At 40.9% G+C, this 17985-nt stretch overlaps 1 protein-coding gene across 2 annotated transcripts in view; it reads left to right on the top strand.

Moving 5' to 3' along the window:
* The window catches only part of LOC128688780 (echinoderm microtubule-associated protein-like 6), an 85424-nt gene that overhangs the window by 49697 nt on the left and 17742 nt on the right, over positions 1-17985 (top strand). For both annotated transcript variants that reach the window (XR_011392074.1, XM_070085510.1), the window contains exons 16-25: positions 4043-4195; positions 4904-5090; positions 6242-6441; positions 6774-6924; positions 7650-7811; positions 8163-8411; positions 8804-8999; positions 10361-10639; positions 10844-11091; positions 14956-15154. Coding sequence is in view for 1 of the 2 variants with exons in the window: in XM_070085510.1 (XP_069941611.1) it covers positions 4043-4195; positions 4904-5090; positions 6242-6441; positions 6774-6924; positions 7650-7811; positions 8163-8411; positions 8804-8999; positions 10361-10639; positions 10844-11091; positions 14956-15154 (2024 nt within the window). In the remaining variant the exon portion in view is untranslated. The remainder of the gene's footprint in view (positions 1-4042; positions 4196-4903; positions 5091-6241; positions 6442-6773; positions 6925-7649; positions 7812-8162; positions 8412-8803; positions 9000-10360; positions 10640-10843; positions 11092-14955; positions 15155-17985) is intronic.

Below are 17985 nucleotides of genomic sequence, written 5' to 3'. Positions count from 1 at the left end.
CTCAATTTCCTCACTTTTTTCCAGACTGCACTCATAGAAGAAGCAGAGGTGATGGTGGAAACATAGTCTCGCCAACAAATGCGTTTAGCTTCACGGATGACATGGCGAGCGATCGCACGCTTCTGCTTAAAATCAAGAAGTCTCTCAGCGGTTCTATTGTACTGGTACCTGCCCCATGCAGCGCGTTTCAAACGTACTGCACGAGCACAAGCAGGAGACCACCAAGGCACGCACTTCTGAGAATGCCTGCCTGAGGTTTGGGGTATAGAATGAGAAGCTGCGGTATAAACTGACATCGAGAAGAGGTGTAGGAGCTCATCAATGGAGGATGAAGAAGGAACCTCACTAAAAGCAGTGAGGTGTGAGTAAAGATCCCAATTTGCCTGATCAAATTGCCAGCGAGGGCTATGGAAAAGTGGTGAATAGGAAGGAGAAGTAAGAATGATTGGAAAATGATCGCTGTCATGTAAGTCCGGTAGAACAGACCAGGTGAAGTCTAGTGCAGTGGAGGAAGAGCAGACTGATAGATCGATGCAAGAGAGAGTATGAGTACGAGGATCAAAATGGGTGGGAGTACCCGTATTTAAAACATGGAGGGGGTGAGAGGCGAGAAAAGCCTCCAACTTAATGCCACGTGAGTCCCAGTGAGACCCCCCCCCCAGAGGAAATGGTGGGCATTAAAATCACCAAGTAACAGAAGTGGTGGTGGTAAGGATGAAACAAGAAAGGCAAAGTCTGGGATAGAAAATGCTCAAGGAGAGAGATATAAAGAACATATTGTAAACCACTTATTCAAGTGGATACGGGCTGCAGTGTAATGCAGCGAGGTATGGACAAAGAGTTGGCAGTATGGAATATCATTGCGTAGAAGAAGGGCACTTTCATTAAAGGTCCCATCTGAGAAAGGATCCGAAGAATACAATAAATTATAGCCTGAGATAGGTTGGAAAACAGCCGAGTGTAATTTTGGTTCTTGTAAGCAAGCACCAACAGGGGAAAACCTGGAAAGCAACATCTGAAGCTCACCCCGATTACCCTTGAGGCCGCGGATATTCCACTGTAAATAGGCCATGATTGGCGATGAAGAAAATACCAGGAATCTGTAGGTAAAGGCACCTATGGACTAGAGGGGTTAGAAAAGTCAACGTGTGGTGGCATTGGAAGACGTTCAAGCAGCGAGGAACGGAGCGTTGCGAAGAATGGGGTTGTGAAGATGGAGGAGAGGGAAGAGAAGGAACAGGAAGTGAATCAGTGTCTATTGAAGGTTTAGTCTCTTCAATATATTCTGAAATGGCTTCAAGTGTTTCTGAATTCAAAGATGTATGGGAGACCATATTGGAGATAGAAGGAGGAGGGTGAGTAAAGATTGGGACAGTAATGGACTGTACCAAAGTAGAGGGGGAGGGAAGACTGGAGATGAAGTGTGGGGGGGGGGGACAGAAGAGGCAGAAACCTGGGAGGTGGCAGAAGAGGGAGAAACTTGGGAGGGGACGGGGGTGGAATGCATAGTACGAGGAGGAGGGTGAATCTCCACACTTGTAATAGAGCCAGAGAGAGGGGAAGAACTAGGTACAGAGACTGGAAAGGTAAAGTGTGGAGGTGGAAGGGAAGGAATGGGCAAAGAAGATTTGAGCAATGTGGATTTTTTGGACTTCTGAGAAGTAGAGGGGCGATTGGTATTAGGTGTCGTACGAGGTCTTGTCGATACTGGGGCTTGTGAGGAAGGACACGAAGATGTGAGAACAGACTGAGTTGTAGTCGGGACATCAGAGCCAAGGACAGCAAAAGGATTAGATGCTGGAGTGGCTATGGGAGGGGTAACAACAGAGGAGGCTGCAGAAAATGGGACCCCAGAAGTGGGGGGATGTTTGGAAACACGAGAATAAGAAACACGGGGTAGTCTCCCTTGGAGGCGGAGATGAGTAACTGCCATAGCATAAGGGAGACCTTCTGCCTCTTTGAGGCAACGGATTTCACGTTCATTTAAGTAGACCTGGCAACGGCGGGAGTACGAAGGGTGAGCTTCATTACAATTAAGGCAAGATGGAGGTTGACTGCAAGATGTATTAGAATGGTCGTCGGCACCACAGACTGGGCATTCGGCCATAGATGTGCAATATTTCTCTGGGTGACCAAAACGCCAGCAATTTCTACATTGTTGCGGTGTAGGTATCACCTTTCAAACTTGTAACCGATGTCCCGCGACATATACAGAGGACGGGAGTTCTCGGCTGTCAAAAATTAAACGAGCCACATTGCAAGGGTAACGTCTCCGCCCCCGGGCAGGAAGGACATGAGTGTCTAGTTTGAGGATTGGGAGATCCTGGAGTTCCAGCTGTTCAAGAATGTCATTGCCACATGACTGGAAATTCTGTTGGACTATGGTATGGGGCAGAATGACAGTACCACTACAAGAATTGAGAGAAAGATGTTTTTCAATAGTGATAGGAGTAGTATCGATATTCGAAAGGAGAGAAAGATCATGAGCTTGGGTAGCATTCTGGACAGTGACGATGCGCGTACCGCTCTTGAGAGCATGAAATGAAATATCTCTACCAACATGACGCAGGAGCGCTTTGCCAATACTATGGTCAGAAAGGTAGGCAGAAGAAGAAATCAGTCTTAAAGTAAAGAATTTAGTCCATTGTGTGGTCCGAAACTGAGCGTGGAGAGGGAGTGCTTGACGTGTTGGTCTTTTCCGAGTAGAATGGGAAGGTAACGAAGGAGCATCATCAGGAGATTGACGTTGGCGTTTAGGAGTAGGACCGGAGTTGGTCCGGCGTGAAATGGGCGGGCGATTCAAAAATTGCCGTACCGTAGAGGGAGAAGCCGGAAGCATAGTCAAAGGAGAGCGGAGTTCAGACAAATCGAAGGAGTCAGTCGAAGCCCCGGTACCTGAAGCGGGTGAGGAAACAGCACTAGCAAGAGGTACAGAGGCATCAGGAGTGTCCGAAGAGTGGTCTAAACACAAGGCAGGGTCAGAATGGGGTGTGGTATCAAGAAGGGGCCCGGGGGTAGTGGGTTCATGGATTGGGTTCTCCATGGTTAGGTTACTCCTTTGCTTTTTGTTTTTAAGAAAAAAAAAGAAAGAAGAAAAGAAAATAAAAATAAAAAAAAATAAAAAAAAGGGGGGAGCGGGGAGGAATAGTTCCCAGGAGGAATGAAAGGGCCGGAAATCTCCCTCCGCGCCCAAGAGGACCTCAGCACTGCTAATAGTGCAGATGCAGCATGGAACCCGTGCCATACCCTACCCTTCATGCCAGTAAACCAGCAATCCGGGATAGCAACCTCACATCTGCCGAGCTACCTCGGTGGACAAAAGAGAGGGCGGCCGGATATCCGCCACAAAGCATACCTCCTTCGGCCACCACCCCCGGAATCCGAAAGGTGGCTTCCAGAGATACACCCGTCGCCCGAAAGACACCCAAAGCTACTCTGGGATGCCGGAGAGGGATCGGGACATCCCCAGGCGATCCAGATTCCACGGCAAACTACGCCACCGCCAAGAACCTCAACGGAATGGGATGGACCCCGGTGTCCTTTCCCCTACCTAGGAACTAGCGTGCCTGTGGGAGAAATCCCAAAGGCCAAAAAGAGGAAGTGCAAAAGGGAGGGGTGGGGAGGAGGAGGAGGAATGGAAAAAGGGGAGGATGGGATAGGGGAGGGGAGAATGGGGGGTAATTAGGTTCGGTCTGAGGAAGAAGACCAGCAGGTCTAATTCCTCAGACCAAGAGCCTCTTCACCATGCCAAGGAGCCCCCCTTGAAGAGGTCCCTGCTCCAAGAGCTTTGCTGTGTATGTGTGTGGGGGTGGGGTGAACGTACATGCACATGCAGGCATGCGTGCATGTACTTGCTAATCTCTATAACTAACTTGCTGAAATATTTCAAGAAATCTGCACTAAGTCATTGAAAGGTGCTAACCAAAGTCAGTGGGAGTTTCACTATTCAGCTCTGCAGCTGGATATTTGAAAGGCCCAGAAGGGTTGAGAGTAAATTCTATTTTAGCAGTTGCTAATAAACTTTCTGTTTTGTTACTTATAGACAACGAGGAAAAAATAAGAATAGAGATAGTTCTGCACTAGGAGTCAAAATAGCTGAGGACTCGACTTTCGCCAAGCGTCGAAATGCTAAGAGTGGAAAGTCACAGGAAAACACTCAGCCTGAGCATAGTCTTCATTTACACCATGTATTTGGGTATGTTCACTTTGTTTATACTATATATGAGGCCAGCAGAAAAGGCTTTTTCCCCTCATAAAATTCATTTATTATCAGTTTTGGTGGAACCCATCACCATCATTTAAAACGAGTCATGAACAAGGAGTAAAGCCAGAGATGTAGCAATTAGTCTGCTATCTTACTGGGGGTTGACCAGTTACACTCAAGCAAGGGAGGACCATAACTATTTTAATGTAAATAATAAAACCACTGAGGACTTGTCATTAAGCTCAGGCTTGGGCTTCCTAATGTATAAACTTTCTAAAATTCTTAAATCAAATTTATCATGTTCTCAACTTATGATTTTAAAAATCATAAGTAATTAGTAAATGACCATTAGTTTTGGAATGTAGCTTTAGGCCACATTTACTGGTTTAGGTATGAACTTTCTCTCATTTTGTCTCTGTTCTGTTTAAAGAAAATGCTGTAAACACTTTTGAATATTATTTCCATGGGGAAGCGAAACAGAATTCTTCTGCCATAAGCCATGTGTGTCATAAGAGGCGATTAAAATGCCAGGAGCAAGAGGCTAGTAACCCCTTCTCCTGTATACATTACTAAATTTTAAAAGAAAAACTTTCATTTTTCTTTTTGGGTCACCCTGCCTCAGTAGGATACAGCCAATTTGTTGAAAAAAAAAAAAACTTGATTAATAGATGTTATTCAACCCAGCATTTGTTTTGCCAGAGTACGTGTCCATGAATGCCGGAACAATGCCCACTGGCTCAAAAATAGACAGGTGGTGTATCACATAGCTGCCATAGGTGTAGTGTGTGACCCTAACACGACAGTTCAACGTCACTACCTACAACACACTGATGACATTCTCTGTCTTGATGTTCACCCCGGGGGAGAATTTGTTGCATCTGGTCAGGTATTATTATTATTGTTATTATTACAATCAGAAATAAGTGCTAAACCCTCAAGGGTCATGTCTGGTCAGGTAAAAAAGTCAACTCTACGAGAGATAATTTAATGTGTTGAATATTTCTGTGCAGGTATACTCATTCTTTATTAGCTGTTTAACAAGTTATATTTCCATAAACCATTTTTTTTCTCATATTAGTATTTTTATTCTTTGCCTTTAATTGTTTCCTTGTTGTATTTTGTTTTGTACTTACCAACTAGTATGTAACTGTTCAAGCTTATTGTTGCAAATTTTGAATTCTTGTTTGAGATCCATAACAGTATTGGTTAAATGATGAAGAGTATTTTCTTTAATTCCCATTTGCTTTAATAATTTGTTTTTTTTATAGTCTTTATTCACTCAATGTCTGTTTTATTTTTTGTATTATGAGGAAAAGAGGAGGTTGGAATGTGATTCAAAATGAGTTTAGGCCCTTCTCAGCAGTTTGCTGAAGAGGACAGTGCTGAAGAGGGCTTAAATATACTATAACACAGTAGGACTGCCATATCTGCAGGTCTGGTTTCCACCATTCAGTTATCTGCAGTCTACCCTGGCTTGAAAATAACCCTTATAGTACAGTGGACCCCCGGTTAACGATATTTTTTCACTCCAAAAGTATGTTCAGGTGCCAGTACTGACCAAATTTGTTCCCATAAGAAATATTGTGAAGTAGATTAGTCCATTTCAGACCCCCAAACATACACATACAAAAGCATTTACATAAATACACTTACATAATTGGTCGCATTCGGAGGTAATCGTTATGCGGGGGTCCACTGTATTTGCTTAATAATGTCACAAAGTGCAAAAATAGTGATGGTGATAGTTGTTTCAAAGCCTGAGAGAAGCTGGTAAGTGTGTCCCATCAGTGAAAAATTTATAATTCTCTTACTGTGCAAACAACTTTTATATAGGGTTTGCTACTATCTGCAGTTTCAGATATTTGTGGCAGGTCTTGGAACGTATCCCCCTGGATACCGGGGTCCTACTGTACTTATCTTTTCTCTTGTCTCCATGTGGGATTGTTTTTGCCATTGACTATTATTTATTACACTTGTACTTGAATTTCACCCTAATAGATAACTTTCAGTTTACTTAGTTTTGTGTTTGACTTTAAGGTAGGACGAGAAGCCACTGTGCATGTGTGGGATGCAAGGGAGGTGTGCATGATATCACTGTTAGAAGGTGGACACACAGTAGGCGTGGTGAGTGTGAACTTCAGTGGTGATGGGGATCTGCTAGCCTCACTGGGTCTTGATGATTACCACACTGTCGTCCTGTGGAACTGGCACAAAGGATACAAGCTAGCTTCAGCTAGGTGGGTCTTGTTACCTCCAAGTTAACATAACTTATTTACTACTTTTGCATATAGCAAATGTTGGGATCATTTGAATTATAATGTTCATGCAGTTCTGTAATTCAGGTGGGAAATGGGTGATGGCAAATGTGTTTGTCTTGGAATCACCATCTCTTTGAAGAGAAATGGCTGATATTTTAAAAGGTTCTTTGAATTCTTTCTTTCTGTGATTAAATATGTTTTTAATAAAGTATTGTGTGGGTTAAAATATGCTATCAAAATTAATTTCATAGTTGCATCATATTTATTTGCATAGCTTTTATTACATTACAGTGGTTATCTGCTATTCACAGAGGCCACAGTGACAAAGTGTTTGGGGTGAGGTTCAGCCCCTCAGACAACAATCATCTTGTCACCTATGGTGTTAAACATGTTAAGTTCTGGACGCAGACAGAAGGTAGCCTCACATACAATCAGTTGGTGCTTGGACAGCAGTTCAAACAGGTGCGATTATTTGTTACAATGTCTCAATGAGATGACTGCAGACCTGACATTTGTGTGTTCAGCAAACATATTTTGATAGAATAAAATATTCAGTCCAAGTCAAGGAAGCCTAATCCACATTTTTATATATATCTTCATTCTCTTGAAGCCAAAGGCTCTTCTGTGATGACTAGTCATTATATTTATTAATGTTGATAAATTAGACACATGTGCAACTCTTGGGTATCTTTATTGAGGAAACGTTTCGCCACACAGTGGCTTCATCAGTCCATACATAGGAGAAACTTGAAGAACAGGAGGAGAATGAGGTAATCAGTCCCTCAACCTTGAGTCGATGTGTTCAGTCCATCAATCTTGAGTAGAATACCCAAGAGTTGCACATGTGTCTAATTTATCAACATGTCGGTTCTCTGAACCATTCATCTACAAATTTATTAATGTGTATGTTATTATAGATTTTAATTACCTATCTGAATTTCCAAGTACGTAATGACTTCTAGCTCTTTTTCATGCCTCTTTGCTTTCACCCAGCTGGTGTGAAATGGCATTCATAAAGAATTTTGAACCCCTGTATGCAGTACACACAACAAGTAAACTGTTATCAGTTTCATAAATAAATTGTATATAGTAGATGTTTCACCAAGGCCAGCCACCTCTCTTCATAACAGAATTCAGTTTTGATCTAAGAAACTAGTTATGGTAATGTTGACTTTGGTGATTTTCAGAATACAGTTCTGTGCAGCAGTGTGGGAGGGGGCAAGGGAGACACAGAGTGGTGGCTGCTGGGGCTGTCATCAGGGGATGTGCTGGTTGTCAGAGATGCCAAAGTGGAGAGAACTATTAAAGCTCATAAAGGGCCAATATACACCATACTTGTAACCCATGAGGTAAGTTAACAGTGCTGAGTCATTTGAAGATTTCCTTTCCTGTTTCCCCCTCAGTTAAAACACACATAATTATGCATGTGCATAGATAGGGTAGGAAATTAGTCATCAGTAATGCTTAAGGCATCCTGCTTGGCTTCAAGGCAAACCTTTGGTTGTCAATTTAGTAAGGTTAAGTTGGATTGCTAGGTTATTTTTGGTGTCAAAAATTAGCATGCCAAAGATTTACATTTCGTTTTAATTGTCTTGCCTAGGAGGAGGATGAATCTTCAATAATTATTTTCGACTTGTGCATATTTTCAAATAATAAAAAAAGGTGGGTAATTGAAACTTGAATTACTTTATTCTTGATAGAGCGTGTGGATAGCTGGCCAAGGTGGATATGTCAGCAAGTGGGACACTGAGATGAAGGAGTGTGTGAAAGTGTTCCCTGTGACAGACCACTTGCTTGAGGACACCAGCACTGTCAGTCTCAACTCTTCACAGCCAGGGCTGCGTAGCCTGTCTGCTGCCCCCCTTACTGTCATGCCTATTCTTGTAGCCACACACCATGCTGAACTTCTCTTTATGGATGCTGATGGAAAATTCACTGTTCTGGTGCAGGTTAGAACAATTTGCTAAACTTGTTTCTATATGTATGGGCTACTTCCAATTAGACTTTTCTCAGTTGTATTTTACACATTTGAATTTACGGAGCAAGAGCTGTTATTCTATCTTGGCAGCTCATTTCAGTCTAGTCCTGTATTTTTACTCTTTAAAATTATTGAAGACATCTAGGGACCTTATGGTATAAGTTTTGCAGATAATGTTGAAAGCCCCTGTGTACGTAATTTTATAAGTTTACCTAAAAGGTATTGACAGCACCTAGGCACCTCATGATACAAGTTTAACAGATTGGTATTGAAGGCACCTGATTACCCTATGATCAAGTTTACTTGATTGTTATTGACAACATCCAGTTACTTAATGATATGTTTGCCTGATTGGTATTAAAGGGACACAGCAAGGGTGAGGTGTGGGGCCTGGACACTCACCCTAGCCTCATGGAGGCAGTGACTGTAGGAGGTGACAATACACTGCGATGCTGGAATCTGGAGGGTCATGCTTTGGGCAGTGCCACCCTCAGGAAGACTGCACGATGTCTTCACTTCCATCCTAGTGGTTTATTTCTGGTACTTGGCTACCTAGATGGTTAGTAAACTCTGCCCTCAGTCTTTTCTCAGATTTTTGCAATTCTGGTACTTGTGTACTTTGTAGTGAGTAGGTAAAACTTATAGCTAATAAAAGATAGTACAGTACAAGGATTGAACCTGGTGAGGCAGGACATATGGGCAAGTCTCCACTACCCCTTACAGAAGTAGATACCAAGGCATTTTATATAGTAGATGGTTGTGAGCTGCATCCTGGAAAAAGACATGAACCCTGATGGAAATAAGCCACACTGTTTATCTTCCTTAGATTATCCTAGGTTATTAACCCAAGTAAAATCTGGTCAGTATTTTATCATTAGTTATAGTAATAGATTTTGGAAGGAATCTTAATTTTTCCTTCCTGACATTTCACATAAGGTATAAAATATGTAAATTGTAAGTTTTTAGCAATGTACTTTTCTAGTGGAAATTAAGAATAAGCTACTGGAGTGGAAATTAAGAATTAATTTAGTATTAATTTAGTATTAATTAAGTATTAAAAGTCAGTTGATTCTTCAGTCATGATGGACAAAACAAAATTATGTACAATGTTCATGTTTTTTGTTGTTGATTTTAACCTTGTGTATTGAGTGTCTTAACAGCTGTGCAACAGCTTGGTCAGCGACTGGTTCACAATTAGCATATATACGTAGTATCGAGCCTCCGCCACCCCATATGCTAAATGACCTAAACAGGTTCTGCTCTTCATAAAAAAAATACAATTTCCTTCCAGCTTTATTACTAGAATAATATTAAAAATTGGTAAATGTTTTGAGTGCTATGGGCCTGACCATCCATCAACCTTGTATAAGCAAGTTAGACCAAAGTGAGTGGAGGCTAGGGGTATTTATGGTGATGTGGTGATGAAGTTTGTACTTAGCAAACCAAAATCGTAATTACACATTGTAACCTTTACAAATAAATAAAATCTTTATCGTTTTATCTTCATCTTTGAGCAAGGTAACATTTAGGAAGGGATTCAGGGGTGCAGGTTAGCCATGCTTGAGTCCTGGAGGTGGAACTTTGAGTGCTTGCACTCTGGAGAAGGAGTGAGGATGTTGCAGTTTAGAGGAACATCTGAACTGTGATGGCAGCACATTGCTGGCATAGCAGTCATTAAATAAATGATGAGTGTATTTCTTTTTTTTAACACATTGGTTGTTAGTGGGATATGGCCAATGTGTTAAAAATTAAAAACTCGTATGGGATTTTGCTCCAAGTAGAGATTTTATTGGGCAGTGACATTCATCCTGTGAGTAAACTTACAACGATAATGACAGACTACATATCACCTCATAAGAAAACATGCACTCAACCCTTCTTATATAGTTATTTAGTTATTTGATGTTGGTTTCATTACAGGAAGTGTTGCCTTGTACCAGTATCCTAGTCTGGAAAAGCAAGGAGCGATACATCACAGGTCTGAGGGAATCTCTGATATCAGGTTCTCTCCAGATGGTTGTTTTCTTGCTGTAGGTTCTCATGAGTGTCTGGTTGATATTTATGCAGTGAACATAAGTGAGGATGATACAAGCAAGGAGGGATCAAGTCTACATAGAGTCGGCCAGTGCCAGGGTGCCTCCTCCTGGATCACCCACCTCACCTGGCATAAAGATTCTAAACTCCTTCAAATCAATACAGGTTGGGCTTTATCCTTATTGTTTATGTGCAGCTAAAAAGTTTGTAAACAACATATATATAAACTACAATTAAAAGGTCTAATAAAGTTTCTTAATTTAATCCCCTTTTCACCAAAACTTTTTTTAACTAAATTTTCATCAATTCTTTTCAACTTTTAAATAACCAGAAATTTTTGTTAACTTTTAATTCATACATGTGACACAGGGGCTGGAGAGCAGTTGTTCTATGAGGCTCCACATGGTACCCATCAGTTAATTCCTGAGAACACCAATACTGAACTGGCTTGGGCTTCACCACTAACGTGTCCCTTGGATGCTACCGTTGAGGGTGTCTGGGCCCCACACATGGACTTGACAGACATTAATGCAGTCGCTACAGCGCACAACCTGCCTCTTGTAGCTACTGCTTCAGATGATCAGGGTCTGGTCAGCCTCTTCAGATACCCATGTCAGGTATTTATAATTATATTAAATAAAAAAATGTTAAACTCGTTGTATAGTTCAGTTGGTTGTGCCACCTGAGTGGCTAGTTTACTGTGCACCTCATTCTTATCCTGTGAGCAGCAACACAAAAAGCAGATAGGTCTGGGTCACTCATTATCTGGTGTTGAGTGTGATAGTTTAATTGGAGAGCTTTTATTAAACACATACTTGATCTTTGGTTATCCTAAGATACATCTACATGTGGTACAACCAATGTATGCCTATACCAATTATGTGCCCATTGTATTATTATCCAGGGTTCGTAATTTAGGATAACCGTACTAACTATTAGATGAACAGAGGCAGCAGGTCACTACACACACACTTCAACATCAAAGAGTGATCTGTGCCTTGTGTTATGGTCATGTGTTCTGTTGAGGTTGGCAAGGAGATGTTTGAGGGGAGGGTTAATATCAGAGTTAAGTGTTCTATGTATGTAATAGGTGCAGTAATAAGTATGGATGTTTTGTATGGTGAGTAGGTTTAGTGTATTGAATATTGGTGGAGTGTGCTGCCTGTAGTGAGAATTTGTTATCATTCTAACTGCAGCCTTTTGTTGAGTAATTAGTGGTCTGAGATGGTTAATTGTTGTTGAGCCCCATGCACAAATTCCATAGGTGAGATAGGGGTAAATAAGAGAGTGATATAGGGCCAGGAGGGCTGACTGTGGAACATAGTACCGTATCTTCGATAGTATGCCTACAGTCTTGGAAATTTTCTTAGAGATGTGTTGTATATGTGTATGAAATTTGAGTCTATTATCAAGGTGGATTCCTAAGAATTTTCCCTCTGTTAGTTTTGTGATAGGTGATCCGTTTATCATTATGTTAAGAGGGACATCTGTAGCTCTGTTACCAAACTGAATGAAGTAGGTTTTGTCAATGTTTAGTGTAAGTTTGTTAGTCCTCATCCAGGTAGATATTTTCTGTAATTCGGTATTTACAGTATTGGCTAGCGTGACTGGGCTCGGGTGAGAGAAGACGTATGTAGTGTCATCTGCAAATAGTGTGGGTTTGAGTAATTGCGAAGCATTTGGAAGGTCATTTATGTATAGGAGAAAGAGAAGAGGGCCAAGGACACTTCCCTGTGGGACACCAACTGTAATTGGTTGCGCAGAAGAGTTTGCCCCATTTGCGTACACATATTGGCTTCTGTTGCTGAGGTATGACTTGAGGTAGTTGAGGGAGTGCCCTCTTATACCATAGTGTGACAATTTTACGTGGAGCAAGTCATGGTCAACTGTATCAAAAGCTTTACGTAAGTCAATGAAGATCCCCAGTGGGACTTCTTTTTTCTCTATTGCAGTGTATATATGTTCTAGCATGTGTATAATAGCATCATTAGTATTTTTATTAGGCCTGAATCCAAATTGGCAGGGGTTGAGTATGTTTTGGGAGATAAGGTAGGAGTAGATTCGTTTATGAATTAATTTTTCAAAGATTTTTGAGAGAGGGTGTAAGTTGGATATTGGCCTATAGTTATTCAACTCTGTTTGGTCTCCTCCTTTGTGGATCGGGGTGACCCTTGCTATTTTGAGTACTGTAGGGAAGGTGGAGGATTCAATGGATTTGTTAAAGAGTGTTGCAATGATTGGTGATAGCACTTGTGACACTTTTTTGTATATAAAGGGTGGTAAGGTATTTAAATCTCCTGCCTTGTTTTTTAGTGCGTTGATAATAAGGGAGACTTCATATGGGTTAGTCGGAGCTAGGAACAGAGTGTTCGGGTAGTTGCCGGTGAGGTAGTCATTTGGTGGGGTATCTGAGCTTGGGATTTTATTGGCAAGGTTTTGTCCTATAGTGGAGAAGAAATCATTGAGTCTGTTTGCTGTTTCTGTTGGTGGGAGTTGGGGTTCATCTGATTTTGCTAATTTTATTTCGCTATTTCGTGATATCTTTTTTGTTCCCAGAATTTCTGATAGGGTTTTCCAGGTCTTTTTTATATCACCTCGTAAGTTGGATAATCTGTTCTCATAATACAATTTTTTTGCCCTTCTTATCAGGCTGGTTAGGATTGACGAGTAACGTTTTGTTTGGTCTCTGGTTATGTGACCCATTCTGTACTGTTTTTCATATTGGTGTTTTGTATTTATGGATTTGAGAATGCTGGGTGTTAGCCAGGGACTGTTCAGTCTCTTTGCTGTCATCTGTTTAGTTTTTTTAGGGCAGTGCTTGTTATAGAGGTATTGGGTCTTTTTTAGAAAATTATTAATACATTCGTCAATATCTGTATAGGTTTCTAGCTCAGTGTGCCAATCGATGTTTGCTATTGCTGTTGTGAAGTTATTAATGGCTGCCTCATTGTGAAGTCTGAAGGTGACTTTAGTAGTGTCTTGGGGTAGTTTACCAAGAGTTGTTATGAGGAAAGTAGGGTAGTGGTCTGTGGTATTATCTGTAATTATGCCTGATTTTAAAGGGGATATGGTGTTGGTCCAGATGTGGTCAAGTAGGGAAACACTAGTCTCTGTAACTCTTGTAGGTTTTGTTACTGTTGGTAGTAACATACAGTTATTCATTGTGTTTGTGAATTCAGTAACGTGTGGGTCCTGGTCTTGCAGGAGATTTATATTGAAGTCACCTGAGAGTAGTAAGTGATCTTTGTTCATGCGTGCATCAGTTATCATACTTCCTAGATTTTGACTAAATTGGCTAATGTTTGACTGTGGAACTCTGTAGATGTTTATCAATGTGAGAGGATTTTGTAGGTACTTGGATTTGAATTTAGCTATTATATATTCCCCATGTTCATCCCTTGTGCAAGTATTAGTGATACATTGTAGTTGGTCTGAGTAGTATATGGCTGTGCCACCCCCTTGTTGGTCTGGCCTACATATCAGGCTTTAGCCAGGTTTCAGTTAGTGTAATGATGGACATATTGGCATGTAAGGAATTTAGTAATGCTATGAGGTCATCGTAATGCTTGCTTAAAGATCTGATATTGTAGTTAAAGATAGTTATGTTGTTGTTGGCACTGAGAAGTGCCTTTGATTGCTCTGCAGTGTAGTAATTACAGTAACTGTTTGATTCATTTAAGTCATTAGATAAGAGGTTGGTATCAGGATCAATGCTTGTAATCATAAGATTTGTAGTGAATCTATAGTTTGAATTAAGTATAAAACAAAGTAAATAGTCTTAAGCTAAAAAATAGCACCTAGATTATTTAACAAATGTAAAATAGTGAGCTAAGGGACTAATACAAATAAAGTGATGATCAAATAGATAGAACCCAGGTCTCTCAGTTGTGAGCTGAAGGTACTAACACTGAAACACAAGCCATGCAGCACCTTGAGAATCTGAAGTACTCAGGTTATGGAAGTAAAAGATAACTCCAGTTCTTTGGATCTAGAGCCAGTCACCAGTATCAAGGCACCATTCTTCTTAATGGAACCAGTGTATAAATTTGTAATACTGTAAAATTACAATTTCAATTAATTATTTATAATAGGCAAAGTTAGTTTTTTTTTTAATATGACATTGTGAATGAAGTGCAGTATTTAAACATTTCTTGAACATTAGTGAGTGAGTTACCTCTGAATTCGTTATTTTTTTCATTCACATAATATATAATCATGTTAGGCATGAAAATAGATTTGTTGACAAAGTGTACATATACATGTAGTTAGGTCCACATCAGCTGGCCTCCGAAATTGGAAAGGGAAGCTTACGTTAATAAAACCAATTATTGAGACCCACAGAGAAAAGCTAAGATAAGAATTTGCTTATTGGCCATTTAACAGTGATTTTGCTGAACAGAAAAATAAAGTTGAATTAGAATGTATATATGTTTGTTGAAAGTATTATTCAAAGATAATATCTTGTGAAAACATGTCTGTAGGGTGAGCAAAAGTGCCGTCAGTATGGTGGTCACAGTGCGCATGTCACTAATGTGCGATGGACATATGACGACTCAAAGTTGGTGACCACAGGTGGTGGGGACACCTCAGTCATAGTATGGGCACTCACACTCCGTGACCCACCCACATCACCTCATCTCCAAAATGATGCACAGGCCATTAATGATCTGCCCAACGAAGGTGAGCAAATTGTCGATCAATACTTCTTACTGTTCTGGTTGTGAGTTGTACTGTATTTGACTTGGTTGACTTTCCCTAGGTTAATTTGAATAATTGAATAATGAATCACGTGCTGAACTCAGCCAATGTAAAAAATAATCAGGCATCTGTAAAATTTATTTTAAGAATAAAAGAGCTGTGTCCCTTCTTAGAGCTTTCCCTTTGAGTTCATACTCATAAAATCACAAGTGTAGCTTATTATATTGTTATTTGACTGTATATTCAACACTGGAAATAGTGTTTTACAATGAATATCTTACAAGAAATATATACTACAGTGGTCCCTCAGTAATCATCCGGCCTGAAAGTCGTCCATTTCGGAAATAGTCCTGTTTTTTCGTCAAAATATTGGCTCAGAAATGGTCCGGTAACTCGCTAATAGTCCTTCGTCCCAGACGCGTATGCATGGTCTGAGCGGCCTCGAGCCGCCTCGGCCTTTCCTTCCCAGCCAGTGTGCCATTGTTTACCAGTGAGCGACGGTCCCCTCATGTGCTCCAGTGAAATATTTCATAATATTTAATTTATTTTAGTGCTTGCAAGTTATTTAAGTGCTAAATAAGCTACCATGGCTCCAAAGAAAGCTCCTAGTGCCAAGCCTTTGGTAAAGAAGGTGAGAAATACGATTGAATTTAAGAAAAACATCATTGAACAATATGATAGTGGCGTACGTGTGGGCGAACTGGCCAGGATGTATAACAAATCCCGTACAACCATATCTTCCATCATAGCCAAGAAAAAGGAAATCAAGGATGCTGTTGTTGCAAAGGGGGTAAATATGCTGACAAAAATGAGATCACCAGTACTCGAAGAGGTTGAGAAGTTATTATTGGTGTGGATAAATGAGAAACAATTAGCAGGAGACAGTCTTATGACGTCGCTTATTTGTGAAAAGGCTAGGCAGTTGCATGACGATTTGGTAAAGAAATTGCCTGCAACTAGTGATGATGTGAGTGAATTTAAGGCTAGCAAAGGCTTGTTTGAGAGATTTAAGAAGCGTACTGGCATACACAGTGTGGTAAGGCATGGTGAGGCTGCCAGTTCGGACCACAAGGCGGCTGAAAAATATGTGCATGAATTCCAGGAGTACATAAACAGTGAAGGACTGAAACCTGAACAAGTGTTCAATTGTGACGAAACAGGCCTCTTTTGGAAGAAAATGCCAAAGAGGACCTTCATTACACAAGAGGAAAAGGCAATGCCAGGACACAAGCCTATGAAAGACAGGCTGACGCTAATGTTCTGTGCTAATGCTAGTGGGGATTTCAAAGTGAAGCTGTTACTAGTGTTCCATTCTGAAAATCCCAGAGTGTTCAGGAAAAGCAATGTTATGAAGAGTAAATTGTGTGTGTTTTGGAAATCTAATAGTAAGGCATGGGTCACGAGGGAAATTTTTGTAGAGTGGTTCAACGAAGTGTTTGGCCCTAGTGTGAAGAATTACCTCCTGGAAAAGAAATTGGATCTCAAGTGCCTCCTAGTAATGGACAATGCACCTGCTCATCCTCCAAACTTGGATGACCTTATTCTGAAGGAGTTTGGGTTCATCACAGTAAAGTTCTTGCCCCCGAATACCACTCCTCTCCTCCAACCCATCGACCAGCAGGTCATAGCAAACTTTAAAAAACTCTACACCAAAGCAATGTTTGAAAGGTGCTTGAATGTGACCTCAGACACTCACTTGACCCTACGAGATTTTTGGAAAGAACATTTCAGTATTCTCCATTGTGTAAGCCTTATAGGTAAGGCTTGGGAGGGAGTGACTACCAGGACTTTGAACTCTGCTTGGAGAAAATTGTGGCCAGATTGTGTCCACAAGAGGGATTTTGAAGGGCTGACCCTGATGAGCCTATGTCAGTTGTTAAATCCATTGTGGCACTGGGGGCTTCCATGGGGTTGGATGTGAGTTTGGAGGATGTGGAAGAGTTGGTGGAGGACCACAACAAAGAGCTAACCACTGAGGAGCTGCAAGAGCTTCAGCAGGAACAGCAACAGATGGCAGCTCTGAATCTTGCTGCAGAGGAGGAGGAAGAGAGATGGAGGAAGGTGCCTTCTTCAGAAATTAAGGAGATTTTTGAAATGTGGGGTAGGATGGAAAGATTTATGGAGAAACATCACCCAGAGAAGGATGTTGCAAGCCATATCGGCAACTTGTACAGTGACAGTCTTGGCCCATTTTAAGGAAATTTTAAAGAGACGCCAGAAACAGAGCTCTCTGGACAGTTTTTTTTTTGCAAGACAGGACTCCAGTGACTCTCAAGGTTGTCCTAGTGGCATTAAGAAACAGAGAAGAGAAGTAACCCCAGAAAAGCAATTGGTACCCAAGGTGTTGATGGAAGGGGATTCCCCTTCCAAACAGTAATTCATCCAATCAGTCTCCTTCTCCAGTCTTCCATACACAAAGAAGAATCGCCAATAAAGGTAAGTGTTATTCTGTTAATGTTTAATTCATCATGTGCCACTGTATTGTTTATGTACTACATCTATATTTCATGTAAAAAATTTTTTGTTTTAATACTTCTGGGTGTCAGGAACGGATTAATTGAATTTACATTATTTCTTATGGGGAAAATTGATTCGTAAATCGTCCATTTCGATAATAGTCCCACTTCCAGGAACGGATTATGGATGATTATTGAGGGACCACTGTATTTACTTTAGTGGTATAATTTGGAACATAATGCAGAGAATCTGTAGCTTGGAGACTAGAAGGAGGTGTGTGGTTTCTAAAAGTATTATCCAGAGGGCAGAGGAAGGGTTGTTGAGGTGGTTTGGACTTTTGGAGAGGATGGAACAAA

This window comes from Cherax quadricarinatus, chromosome 16 (assembly GCF_038502225.1).
Source record: "Cherax quadricarinatus isolate ZL_2023a chromosome 16, ASM3850222v1, whole genome shotgun sequence".
In the NCBI taxonomy this organism is placed as follows: Eukaryota; Metazoa; Arthropoda; class Malacostraca; order Decapoda; family Parastacidae; genus Cherax; species Cherax quadricarinatus.
The sequence above is the reverse complement of the archived record's forward strand: the minus strand, read 5'-3'. Positions and strand labels throughout refer to the sequence as shown.